At 48.4% G+C, this 13,222-nt stretch overlaps 1 protein-coding gene and 1 long non-coding RNA gene across 2 annotated transcripts; both read right to left on the reverse strand.

Moving 5' to 3' along the window:
* Nucleotides 1–1,580: 1,580 nt before the first annotated feature.
* Nucleotides 1,581–7,572, reverse strand: PROCA1 (protein interacting with cyclin A1). The gene is made up of 4 exons (XM_081843990.1): nt 7,108–7,572; nt 4,621–4,753; nt 3,468–3,602; nt 1,581–2,275 (listed from the first exon to the last, which is right to left on the reverse strand). Exons 1-4 carry the CDS (start codon nt 7,538–7,540, stop codon nt 1,600–1,602), a joined length of 1,377 nt encoding a protein of 458 aa, XP_081700116.1. The 5' UTR covers nt 7,541–7,572; the 3' UTR covers nt 1,581–1,599.
* A 796-nt stretch (nt 7,573–8,368) lies between these two features.
* On the reverse strand, nt 8,369–13,175 carry LOC309331528. The gene is made up of 3 exons (XR_014151885.1): nt 13,078–13,175; nt 10,140–10,291; nt 8,369–8,675 (listed from the first exon to the last, which is right to left on the reverse strand). It is a non-coding gene; the product is annotated as an uncharacterized lncRNA (long non-coding RNA).
* Between the last annotated feature and the right edge of the window lie 47 nt (nt 13,176–13,222).

Genomic DNA, 13,222 nt, shown 5'->3' on the forward strand with positions numbered 1-13,222 from the left:
ATGGGAGTTGTAGTCCAACAACATCTGGGGACCCACAGGTTGAGAACCGCTGGTTTAGACAATGCTGGGGTGAATGGACCAATGATCTGACTCCATGTATGGCAGTTTATTGGGTTCCCAATCAAATCACCCCTTTATTCAGACCATGAGGACTGGGAACTTCATTTTAGGTGGGGAGTGCCACAGGTCTGTAGTAATCTGCTTTGCATGCAGAAGGTCCCAGGCTCTGCCTTGATGGCATCTGCAGTTAAGGCTGGCACAGAGCCCTGCCTGAAACCCTGGAGATTCATTGCTGCCAGTTGATGCAGACAAGACTGTGCTGCCAAGGAGGCTTTGGGTGCGAATCCTGACAACTCTAGGGTTCTGAAATTCTAGATGGAACAAATCTGACTTGGAAGACAGCGTCCTTTGCAACCTCCACCTGTGAGCAGTCAACATCTGAGGAGGCAGACCCCCTCTTGAAGTGTGGGGAAATGAGCCAAAAGTGCATATCCTTTGGTGGGCCCTTCCAACTCTTCGATTCTAAGGGTCCCACCACACCCTGAATGCACTTAGTGCTTTGTGCAGGATTCAGCTTAGTGCAGGATTTGTGCTTAGTGCTTTGTGCAGGATTCAGCAGCCTGAGAACCATCCCTGGGTTACAACACAAAAAAAAACCATGTTCTGGTCCTTTAGATTTAGCTAAGGAGGTCACAAAGGATGAGATTCACAAGCTGCTTTATTTTCATCATAACATCATAGAATAGGAATCCCTTGCAATGCAGACATTGATGCTAAAGAACTCCCAAGTCGAAACAAAATTTTAAAAAATAAATAATTCCTTCCAGAAGCACCTTAGAGACCAACTAAGTTTGTTATTGGTATGAGCTTTCGTGTGCATGCACACTTCTTCAGATACACGAAGGCTCATGCCAATAACAAACTTAGTTGGTCTCTTAAGGTGCTACTGGAAGGATTTTATTTTTTTAATTGTGTTTCGACTATGGCAGACCAACACGGCTACCTGCCTGTAACTAGAACTCCCAAGTGTTCAGGATCAAGCTGTTTCTCTCTACCTGTGGACTGTCTGTCTGTCCTGGAAGAAACAAGCATTTCTGATCATTTACTCTCTCTATTTTTCAGCAAACTGCAGCAGCGTCAGGGTTAGGGAGCCTTGGTCCAAAACACCTGGGGAGCGACATCAGGTTGGCACCAACTGGGCTTGGGGCTTGAGCCCTGAGGCCTTCTGCCTGCAGAGCTACTGCTCTGTCCCCCTGTGCCCCCTTGGCAGAGCTATTGGGGGTTTGGGAGGTGGTCTTGTGTCCTGTTTTGCTTCTGCCACTTGGCAGACGAAATCCCGCAAAATGCAAGCAAACGGGCTCCAGTTTGCACGACTTCGCAGGATTTCATTCTCGAGTGCATGTATAGACTTCCTGGGGTGGGGCACTTGGTGCCAGTGGACTTTGGCAGGCAAGCACCTTTTGACTGGGCAGGGTGGGTGCCAGGCACCCTCAACTCTTCCAGACCCCCCCCTTCCACTGATGTTTCCCTGCCCTCCCCTGGAGGGGAACACACAAGTGAAGTCAGGGTCTTTGGGCTCAATCTGATTCTGCCTGTTTATTACGCAGCCTGGACTGCAGAGACCTTGCCCCCCGAGTCTGGGTGGGGCAAATGCTGGGACCGTCCATCTCTCTCCCTGAGATGCCGCCTCCTCCCTTTCCTCTTCTTCGGAGGAGGCTGGACAGTGGGGGGCCTGGGGGTGGCCTTGGGCAGAGCAGTTGGTTCTCTGCCCCCTGGTTCGGCCAAGCCCGCAGGGTCGTCGCCAAGGATGGCATTGAACAGATCTTCCTCCCCTAAGTCCGGACGCCCCACGGGGTCTTGGAAGTCCACCTTGGCCGGCTCTTGCTCCACCAGCTGCTTTGGGAAGGTGGCGGGGTCCTCTCTCGCCGGATGAGGAACGGTCGCAGCCTTTGCCGCCGCCTTCTTCTTCTTCAAGCCTTTCCCCCTTCTGCCTTTTCTTCCTTTGCCCTTGCCCTTCCGCTGCTTCCTGGGGGTGTCGCTGGGCCTCGCCTGGGGGGCAGGAGTGGCCCCAGCCACTGCCACAACAGCCGGGTCCGGCTTGCAGGGAAGAGGAGATGAACCCGCCGACAGACGGAAGGAGGTGGTGGTGGTGGTGGTGGAAGACTTTGCTGGGGGCGGCTGACGGGTTGCCAGCCCGTCTATGAGACCCCCGCCGTATTCGTACAGCACCGGATCTTGCGCCACGGCAACTGCCACGGTTGTGTAGTTCTTGCACCTGGCAAAAATTGAGCAGACACATAACCAGGAGTTGCAGGGATTCCCTGAGCACACAGGGGAAACTTCACAGGCTGGGGGCATCACTTTGGTTCGTTTCAAAGTAGGGATGCTGAGGACTAGAAACCTGACCGCTTTTTAAAGCAGGGGTGGGGAATCCTGTGGTCTTCCAGGTGTTGCTGGACTTCAGGTCCTGCTAACCCCAGGGAGGGTGATGGGAGGTGAAGCCCAACAAATTTCCCCACCTCTGTTTTAAAATGAAAGAGATCAAGTTTCTAGTCCTTGTGCTACCATTGCTTCAGAAGTCAGATGATTAGCTGGGGAGACAAGGTGTGTGTTTTAAGGCCTGGCAGTGCTTCTGGCACCCATAGCCACACACCTGTGACTAACACCAGCAGAATAAATTACATGCATGGAAAGAAAATGTGCATTTTTCCATATTTGCATACAGCAGATGTTTGCAGAATCTGGATTATTCTGGAGCAGGTTCCTTTTGTTTCATTTAAGGCCAAGTCCAGCCAGCCCTAGTTGCAGGCTCCCTTCTTGATAATTGATTTGAATACATTCTGATGCTCCCAGGTGAGTTTTGCAAAAGTGCTTTTGTAACTGTAGAGCATAGAAAAGATAAAGCCCACTAAAACCAAACTGCAGCTTTTCAAGCAATAAAGAATTTAAAACGTGCAACCTCATTGAAAACCGCGATTCTACCAGCAGAAAAGAAAACCAGGCAGCCTCTGTCTTGAATAAAAGCTAGGAATGGGGAGGGAGGCAACCAGGCCGGAATCCCCAGAGGGAGAAGAGTGGGACAGTATGGCATAGTGGTTAGAGTGTCAGACTAGAATCTGGGTTCAGATCCCCCTGCACTCAGCCATGAAGCTCCCTGGTTGTGACTTTGGGCCAGTCACTGTCTTTCAGCCTAATCTACCTTGCAGGGTTTTAAGTGCAATAAGAAAATAGCACAAAAGTCATCATCAACAACATCCCCTCTGCTCATTCCTTCCCTTGTTTCCCTCTGCATTCAAAGCAGCCTCTCCCAACTCCCAGCCCCTCTGTTTGTGCTTTGATGGAAAAGCCCGCTCTGTTCTGCTGCGGCAATAATAGCAGAGCCATTCCTTGAGCATTCATCCTGCTTCTGTTGCTCAAGTTTGAAGAGGAGGTTGCTGGGGGCAGAGAAGGAACTAAAAGCCGCTTACCAGACGTAGAGATAAGGCTCCACACATTGCTCTTTGTAGGCAAACTCAAAGCAAGGCACTTGGATGACGTTGAAGAAAGCCTGGCCCACCACGCGGGAGGCTGTGTCGTTCACGGCTCGCAGGCATGCCTTTAACCTATAAAAGGAAGGTGGAGGGGTTTCCATTTCACTTATTCTGCATAGAATAGACATCTAGCTTTTCCATTTGAAAAATCCCAAGGGGTCTCCGAAAACACATCCTTTTAATTTTTGTATTTAATTTTTTAAAAACCCCACACTAACCTTGTGTTGTGCATTGCAGAGGGTTGGACTGGATGACCTCTGGGTTCCCTTCCAACTCTACAGTTCTGTGCCATTGGGGACTGAACCTGGGCCCTTCTGCATGCAAAGCCAGAGCTCAAACCCTGGCAACCTCCTGACGTTTTGGTCTTGTGTTGTTTGAGGTTTTCTATGTTATAACACACAATAGCTGCACAGATTTCTGTCGCCTTATCTGGGCTGGCCTTGAAGATCTGGGTGTTTGGAAGAAATATATGGAGAGGGAGGCAGGATTGAAGAGGGGCTGCTCCTCCTCACTTTTGGAAACTGCAGGGCCGGAGTTTTACACAAGGGGCAATAGCTAAGTTGGTTAGAGCGTGGTGCTGGTAACCCGCTAAGGTTGTGGGTTTGATCCCCGTATGAGACAGTTGCCTATTCTTGCATGGCACTACCATCACTACCGGGACGCGGGTGGCGCTGTGGGTTAAACCACTGAGCCTAGGACTTGCCGATCAGAAGGTTGGTGGTTTGAATCCCCGCAACGGGGTGAGCTCCCATTGCTCGGTCCCTGCTCCTGCCAAACTAGCAGTTCGAAAGCGCGACAAAGTGCAAGTAGATAAATAGGTACCGCTCTGGTGGGAAGGTAATCAGCGTTTCCGTGTGCTGCTCTGGTTCACCAGAAGCGGCTTATTCATGCTGGCCACATGACCCGGAGGCTGTACGCCGGCTCCCTCAGCCAGTAAAGTGAGATGAGCGCTGCAACCCCAGAGTCGGCCACGACTGGAGCAAATGGTCAGGGGTCCCTTTACCTTTACCATCACTGCCATTCTGTGGTTCTGTCTTTTGGGGGCCCTGCAGAAACTTCCTCCCAAACCCTGCCCCTCCCTTCCACTCACCTGTTATCGCAGTCGCAGTGGCTGATGGTGTGCCATCGGAAATTGCGGTACCCGTACTTGTAGGTGAAAGGGTGGATGACGTGCTGGCAGTGGTCGTGTTCCCGGCAGCACCTGTCCGTCTCCTGGTGAGCTCCTGAAAGTGTGCGGGAGGGATTGGAGGGCGGCAGGTAAAATTAAGAAGACCAGCCTAGGTATGGCTTTAGAAACAATGGCTCCACAAGCTCATCCCCTGTGTCCCCTCCCCTCCCCCCCAAAAAACATCCTTCAGAATAGCAGCATGCCTGACCCACTAAGGTAGAGGGCAACACAGTAAAATTTGCAACAGGAACAATAATAGAATTGGAAGGGACCACCAGGGTCATCTAGTGCCCAGTGTGGAGATCAAACCCACAACCCTGAGCTTAGGAGTCCCATGCTCTGCTGACTGAGCTATTCCTGATATCGACTGAATGTCTATTCAAAACCCACTTGAACTACTTAGTTTGGTTAATTCAACAAAACTGATGAACTTGATGAGCAATGCCAGCTTTTCAAAGTCTGAGAGTTGCTTGCACCTCCAGCACTTCTTGCTGCCCCCTGGCATCTTAGCACCCCCCAGGTAATTCCACAGTCCCCTTAGGGGGCACTGCCACCCTCCCTGGTCCAAGCCATGCAGCTGCCCTTTGGGCTCCTCCTCCGGTCAGCCCCCATCATCATCATCATCATCATCATCATCACATAGCTGTGGTCACAGGAGGACACAGGATGGCCCTCTGTCCCAGATGCTTGAGCTGAGATTTCTGCACTGCAGGGGGTTGGGCTAGATGAGCCTTGGGGGTCCCTTCCAACTCTACAGTTCTATAATTCTATGACACATTTCTAAGAGGAGAAGAAAAAGATGTTAATTGATGACTCTGAGCTCTTCTTTAAAAAAAAAATAAATTCATTTTTCATTTTTCATTTTCATTCATTACATAATCTCAAATTCTTAACGTTTACTATATATTCCTCCCTCCCTCTCTACCCTCCAAGACTTCCCCCAACTTGCGTTTCTGGTTTGTTTTCTATTTTCACCCACTTTGCTATCTCCCAACAGAAAAGGTTATTAATAACATAACTTCAAACCTAAAAACATAAAAAGAAAATTAAATACATCATCTTATTTCACTATCTTCTAAACATTTTCTGATGCCAATAATGTGGATGTTTATTTAAATAAATAAATAATTAAATAGATGACTCCTAGCCACAGCTGTCAACATTTCCCTTTTTTAAAGGGAAATTCCCTTATTCCGAATAGGATTCCTCACAAGAAAAAGGAAAAGTTGACAGCTATGCTCCTAGCTCTGACTTTCCCTAGAGACCTTAGATTCTAAGATCAATCATCATCATCATCAATAATAATAATATTTACTATTATTAACATTATTGCAATTTACTACCCGCCCTGCATCCTAAGGTCCCAGGATGGGGTGCAACTATTGACTGATTGATTGATTGATTGCATTTCACAGAATTGTAGAGTTGGAAGGGACCCTAAGGGCCATCTAGTCCAGCCCCCTGAAATACAGGAATTCTCCGCTAAAGCATCTCTGACAGATGGCCACCCAACCTTTTCTTAAAAACCTTCAGGGAAGTAGAGTCCACTCTTCCTGTCGGAAAGTTCCCCCTGACATTTAGTCGGAATTCCCTTTCTTTCTTGCAACTTGAAGCCATGGGCGCGAGTTCAAGGTGGAGTAACATGGTTCTCCACCCCGCTCATTGACTCCCGACAACAACCCTGTGAGTTAGGTCAGGCTGACGGAGGCAGTGTCTGCTCCAAGGACACCCGATGAGCTCCATGGCGGAGTGGGAGATTTGAACCCTGGTCTCCCAGGTCCTAGCCCGACCCTCTAAGCACTACGCCACACTGCCTCTCTCAAACATTGCGCTGTTCCATCCTTCCAGTCTTCAGGATGGAAGGATGGAAGACTGAAGAAACCCCAACTAAAGAATCATGGCAAGAAAAATTGATGGACTATGCAGAACTGGCAAAACTGACATATAAGCTACGGGACAAGGATAACTGGGACTTTAAAGATGAATGGGAACCCTTGAAGACGCAACAAAGCGAACTGGACTCCTTGGCTTGTTTTGAATAAACATTCACAAACCTTTTATTGATAATAATCAGCTAAATAATTTGAGGATCTATACAACTGTGTAACATGCAGAAAACAGCATTTTTAGAGAAATCAAAAGACTGGAACTGAGGGAAGTCGGCGGGGTGGGTGGGTTCTGTGGGGGGAGGGAGGAAAAATGGGGGGGAATAAGGATGATATGTTTCTGGATAATATGTTTTGTTTTAATTTTGAATTAAAAAGTTATTTAAAAAACAAACAAACAAACATTGCGCCGTTCCAAGTATCCGGAGGGCGCCAAGTTGGCGAAGCAAGAGGCTCCTGGCTGGAGAAATCCCCCTCCTCCGTCTGCTCCCGCCCCGCGCCTTCTCCATCTCCCGTTAGTTACCCAGTTCTTCGTAGCTCTCCGCGATGTTGCCGGCTCCGCACCAGAGTGTCCCCGGGTAGGTGAAGCCGCGCTTGGTCCGGCGCCGGGAGGAAGCCTCTCTGCCGTCCGCGCCGTCGAGGCAGGCTGCCTTGGCTTCTTCCACCCCGGGGAAGTCGGGCTCCTCCTCCTCCTGAGCCCCTGCGGAACAGCGGCTCAGGAACGCGGCCACCTCCCGGGGCTCCGTGGAGACGCTGCAGCCGCTCAGGCCGGCGCGTCGTCGGGGCGCCCAAGTGGCGCTCAGGAGCTCCTTCCCGTCGGACGCCTCCAAGCGGAGCACACCGGCCGCTAGCGGGCTGCGGAGGACGCAGAGGGCCGCCGGGGGCCGGACCGGGCCGGACCCAGCCCCCGTTAGCAGCAGCAGCAGCAGCAACAGCGGCAGCGACGTGCCAGGCATCGCGGCGGGAGCCACCGACGGAGCGGGCGGCGGCGGCTCGCTTTCAGCACCAGGGCGCAGAGACAGCGCCCGGCGCGCCCGGCGCCTTTTAAGCCCCGCCGTGCGGTGGCCTGATCCGCGGGGAGGGGAGGGGCCGGAGCCCTCCCTCCCTCCCTCCCTCTCTCCCCCGCTCCAAATCTCGACGGGCTCCCAGCTCTGGGAAGCAGAAAGCTCAGGCTTTTCTTAGTCAGGGTGACGGACGTAGTTCACTTGACAGCTGCGCTGGATGGCTCAGCAGGTGCGTCTGGGCACCAGCGAGGAATCGTGGAGTGTTTGAGGCAGAAGAGACCGCAAAGGTCCAGTCCAATCGCCTGCAATTCAAGGAAGCACAGCCAAACGATCCTTGAACCATAGCTCATGGTTTTGGGCATACTTATAGTTTAGATTCCAATAAAACCACCCCTGTCGTGTAAGAGGTAGGAGTCTTCCTTGCCAACTGTTGTAAGGTGATGGTTCAGCTATAGGATGGACTAGTTTGGAGCACACATTGCATGTCAGGCATCAAACGCTGTCAAAGCACCATTGCAGGTCAACGGTCAGATGCTGAGAGGTCACATTTGTCCAATGTGGAAATTGAGAACCGTCAGATGATAAAACACTCCGGGTGAATTAGCATTTCAGAGGCTGTTCAGAGGATGTTTGGACTTGGGCCTTCTCGGTGGTGGCGCCTGCCCTGTGGAACACCCTCCCACCAGATGTCAAAGAGAAAAACAACTACCAGATTCTTAGAAGACATCTGAAGGCAGCCCTGTTTAGGGAAGCTTTTAATGTTTAATAGGTTATTGTATTTTAATAGTCTGTTGGAAGCAGACCAGAGTAGCTGGAGAAACCCAGCAAGATGGGCAAGGTATAAATAAATTATTATTATTATTATTATTATTATTATTATTATTATTATTATTAAATGTTGTCAAAGCACCATTGCAGGTTAGCGATCAGATGCAGAGACGTCACATTTGTCCAATGTGGAAATCGAGAACTGTCAGATGATAAAACACTGGGTGAATTAGCATTTCAGAGGCTGTTGGGAAGATGCTTGGACTTGGCACCATGGAAGTCTCCACCCCACCTTCCACAGAGTTCCTCTCTTCACACTCTGAAAGAGCCATAATAATAATAATAATAATATTTTATTTATATCCCACCCTCCCCAGCGAAGCTGGGCTCAGATTGGCTAACAACAATAAAAGTAACACAGCATTCTAAAATCAATTCATTTTAAAATCAATTCAGAGTCAAATTAATGGCAAACATTGGGCTAGAGTTCTGTGAGGATTACAGAAGGAGGGGGTCAGACTGTGCCCTGGCCAAAGGCCTGGTGGAACAGCTCCGTCTTGCAGGCCCTGCGGAAAGATGTCAAGTCCCGCAGGGTCCTAGTCTCTTGGGACAGAGCGTTCCACCAAGTCGGGGCCAGTACTGAAAAGGCCCTGGCTCTGGTTGAGGCCAGCCTAACCTCCCTGTGGCCTGGGACCTCCAAGATGTTTTTATTTGAAGACCGTAAGGTCCTGCATGGAACATACTGGGAGAGGCAGTCCCGTAGGTATGAGGGTCCTAGGCCGTATAGGGCTTTAAAGGTCAAAACCAGCACCTTGAACCTGATCCTGTACTCCACCGGGAGCCAGTGCAGCTGGTATAGCACCAGGTGAATGTGATCCCGTGGCAAGGACCCTGTAAGGAGTCTCACCACGGCATTCTGCACCCGCTGGAGTTTCTGGGTCAGCTTCAAGGGCATCCATGATGCATCCAGGGGAGCCTTTTGGGTTCCCTATGGGTGCACCTACGGGTGCAAGAAGATCAAACCTCTCCATTCTGAAGGAAATCAGCCCTGAGTGCTCACTGGAAGGACAGATCCTGAAGCTGAGGCTCCAAGACTTTGGCCACCTCATGAGAAGAGAAGACTCCCTGGAAAAGACCCTGATGCTGGGAAAGATGGAGGGCACAAGGAGAAGGGGACGACAGAGGACAAGATGGTTGGACAGTGTTCTCAAAGCGACCAGCATGAGTTTGACCAAACTGCGGGAGGCAGTGGAAGACAGGAGTGCCTGGCGTGCTCTGGTCCAGGGGGTCACGAAGAGTCGGACACGACTAAACGACTAAACAACAACATGGGTGCAGGTCCAGGCCAGCAGCCTTTCTCCCCCTGGAGCAGCCTGAGGACGAAAGGGTTAGCTCTTCAGCAGCTTCCTTCCCTCCTGCTGCTCCTGGGACTGACCGAGAGTTACCTCGGCAGCCCCCCCTTCTCGAATTCATGACTGGCTTCCAAGAGGGTGGGCTGAGGCCGGTCGCTGTGGCAACTGAGATGGGGTGATCTCGGAGGGCCCGTAGGACGCGGCCTCCTTTGGGATTCCTTCCTTTCAGGCCCCTTCGGGACAGAGCTCTTTGTCCAGAAAGCTGCGCCCGCCATCCCGGGTCAACGAGGTGACCCCCGCCTGCCCTGGTGGACTGGAGGGACTCCTGCAAGCCGGCTCTGGGGCTGAGCTGGTTTCTTCAGAAGTGTTCTAAGAAAGCCCTCTGTGTGTGTGGGTTTGTGTGCGGACCTGGGGGAAGTTATGCAACCCACCTGCATCTTGGGCTGGACAAAAATCTAAGGCTGCTTTGAATCCTAGAGTTGTAGAGCTGGAAGGGACCGGTGGGTCATCCATCCCAACATGCTGCAATGCAGGAACCACAGCTGATCACAGCGCACATCAGGCCCCAGAAGGTGCAGTTTCCCTGCAGAGGGGAGGAGGAAGAAAGTTGCAGCATTGGGGAAGGAAAATAATAATAATAATAATAATAATAATAATAATAATAATAATAGTAAAATAAAATAATTTTATTTATACCCTGCCCTCCCCAGCCAGAGGAACGCGCTTGGCACTGTGGGTTAAACCGCAGAGCCTAGGGCTTGCCGATCAGAAGGTAGGCGGTTCGAATCCCCGCAATGACGGGGTGAGCTCCTGTTGCTCGGTCCCTGCTCCTGTCAACCTAGCAATTCGAAAGCACGTCAAAGTGCAAGTAGATAAATAGGTACCGCTCCAGCGGGAAGGTAAACGGCGTTTCCACACGCTGCTCTGGTTTGCCAGAAGCGGCCTAGTCCTGCTGCCCACATGACCTGGAAGCTGCACACCGGCTCCCTCGGCCAGTAAAGCGAGATGAGCGCAGCAACCCCAGAGTCGGCCACGACTGGACCTAATGGTCAGGGTCCCTTTACCTTTACCCTGGCCAGAGCCGGGCTCAAGGCGACTAACACAAGTAAAATTACAATAAAGAAAATAATGGGGGGGGGGACCCAATTTAAAATGCAATTTAAATTGCAGCCTCATTTTAAAAGTAGCCCATAAATCAAAACCGTAAAAGGAGGGAAACAGAAGGGTCAGTCTGAGTCCAAACCAAAGGCCATGCGGAACAGCTCTGTCTTGTAGGCCCTGCAGAAAGATGTCAAGTCTTTGCTGTTCTCCCTTCTCTCATCACACTAGAACTCGTGACCCCCCAATGAAGCCGAATTTGGAAGGTTCAGGACAGATAAAGTCCTTCTTCACACAGCACAGAGTTAAACTACGGAACTCCCTGCCACCAACTAGGATGGCTTTTAAAAAGGATCAGACAAATTCATGGAAGAGAAGAGGGATTTTGATGGTTTCTAGTCAATGAGATAAATAAAATAAAATTTAAGCCTCGAATAAAATGTAAGATACTAACTGATGCTAAAGAAAGAGGTGGATTTGCCCTGCCAGACCTTAAGCTTTATTATGAATCAGCTGCATTTTGTTGGCTGAAAGAATGGCTGCTTCTTGAAAACACGGACATTTTGGACTTAGAATGTTTTAATAGTCTTTGGATGGCATGCATACTTGTGGTATGATAAGGTCAAAGCACATTAAGCGTTTAAAAACCATATTGTCAGGAAAGCACTGTTTAATGTCTGGATAAGATATAAGGATTTGCTTGAAAACAAAACTCCAAGGTGGTTGTCACCAATGGAAGCAAAGGCTCAGAAAAAGCTCAATATGGAGGCCAATTGGCCGAAATATTGGGAAATTTTGGAACAAGAGGGAGACAGATTAAAACTGCAGAGTTTTGAAAAACTAAAAAAAAAAGTGCGAAATTGGCTTCATTATTACCAAATAATGGAGGCTTACAATTTGGATAAGAAAATTGGCTTTCAGGTGGAAAAATCAAAATTGGAAATAGAACTGTTAGACCCTAAAACTAAGAATTTGTCAAGAATGTATAACTTGCTGTTGAAATGGAATACACAGGATGAAACGGTGAAATCTGCTATGATTAAATGGGCACAAGATGTTGGACATAACATTATGATGGCTGACTGGGAACAGTTATGGACCACAGGTATGAAGTTTACGGCATGTAATGCCTTAAGAGAGAATATAATGAAAATGATCTACAGGTGGTACATGACGCCAGTCAAGCTTGCAAAAATCTATCATTTGCCTGATAATAAATGTTGGAAGTGTAAAGAGATTGAAGGTACATTCTTTCACCTTTGGTGGACATGCCCAAGGATTAAGACTTTCTGGGAGATGATTTATAATGAAATGAAAAAGGTATTTAAATATACCTTTCAGAAGAAACCAGAGGCCTTTCTCCTGGGCATGGTCGGCCAATTGGTGTCAAAGAAGGATAGAACTTTCTTTATGTATGCCACAGCAGCAGCAAGAATACTTATTGCAAAGTACTGGAAGACACAAGATCTACCCACCCGGGAAGAATGGCAGATGAAGGTGATGGACTATATGGAACTGGCGGAAATGACTGGCAGAATCCGAGACCAAGGAGAAGAGTTGGTGGAAGAAATTTAAAGTTTATCTACAGAAACACTGTAAAATTAAGGAATGTTAGAAGGATGTTGGAATGAAGTAATGTGGTTTTAGCAGAAATGATATAAAGGATTAAGTAGAAATGGATTGTTAATTGGTGAAAGAACAGAATGTAAAATTATAGTATATTAAGATAAATCATCAGGATAGAAATAAAGATGGAAAGGATTTGCTGAAATATCTAATTGAATTAGAATACAAAAAAGGGAGGTGTGAGGAGGTCAAGGAAATAAGCAAAGGAAAGAAAGTTATGTAAAGGATTGATTTGTGTTTTTTTTCCTTTAATTATCTGCATCTTTTTTCTGTTTTTTCCCCCTATGTTTTTGTATTTTCTGTATTTTTATTTTTTCCCCTCTGTTTAAATATGTTTTTTATTTTTTATTTTTGTAACCTTTAAAATCTCAATAAAAATCTATTGAAGAAAAAAAAAAGAGATAAATAACTATGCAACTTTCGGAAGACATCTGAAGGCAGACTTGTATAGGGAAGTTTTTGATGTTTTATTATGCTTTTATATTTGTTGGAAGCCACCCAGAGTGGCTGGGGAACCCAGTCAGATGGGTGGAGTACAAATAAAATAATAATAATAATAATAATAATAATAATAATAATAATAATAAGAAGCCACAATGGCTCTGCTCTGCCTCCACAGTTGGAGCCAGCAATATTTCTAAATACCAGTTGCTAGAAACTGCAGGAGGAGAGAGTTGCTCTTGTGCTCGAATCCTGCTTGGTGGCTTCTGGCAGGCATAAGGGATATGCCACCTTGAGGAACCTGGAGAAAACGTAGGGATAAAAACACAATAAATAATGATAAATAATG

Source organism: Podarcis erhardii (genome assembly GCF_964252035.2).
Source record: "Podarcis erhardii genome assembly, chromosome: 16".
Taxonomy (NCBI): Eukaryota; Metazoa; Chordata; class Lepidosauria; order Squamata; family Lacertidae; genus Podarcis; species Podarcis erhardii.

Bases quoted from the DNA above. Each gene is read 5' to 3' on its own strand.
- PROCA1 (XM_081843990.1), bottom strand. From the start codon at position 7,540: ATGCCTGGCACGTCGCTGCCGCTGTTGCTGCTGCTGCTGCTGCTAACG. The intron at 4,754-7,107 runs GTAACTAACGGG...GCACACTTTCAG, and splicing joins GGAGAGCTACGAAGAACTGG to GAGCTCACCAGGAGACGGAC. The intron at 3,603-4,620 runs GTGAGTGGAAGG...TTCCTTTTATAG, and splicing joins CACTGCGACTGCGATAACAG to GTTAAAGGCATGCCTGCGAG.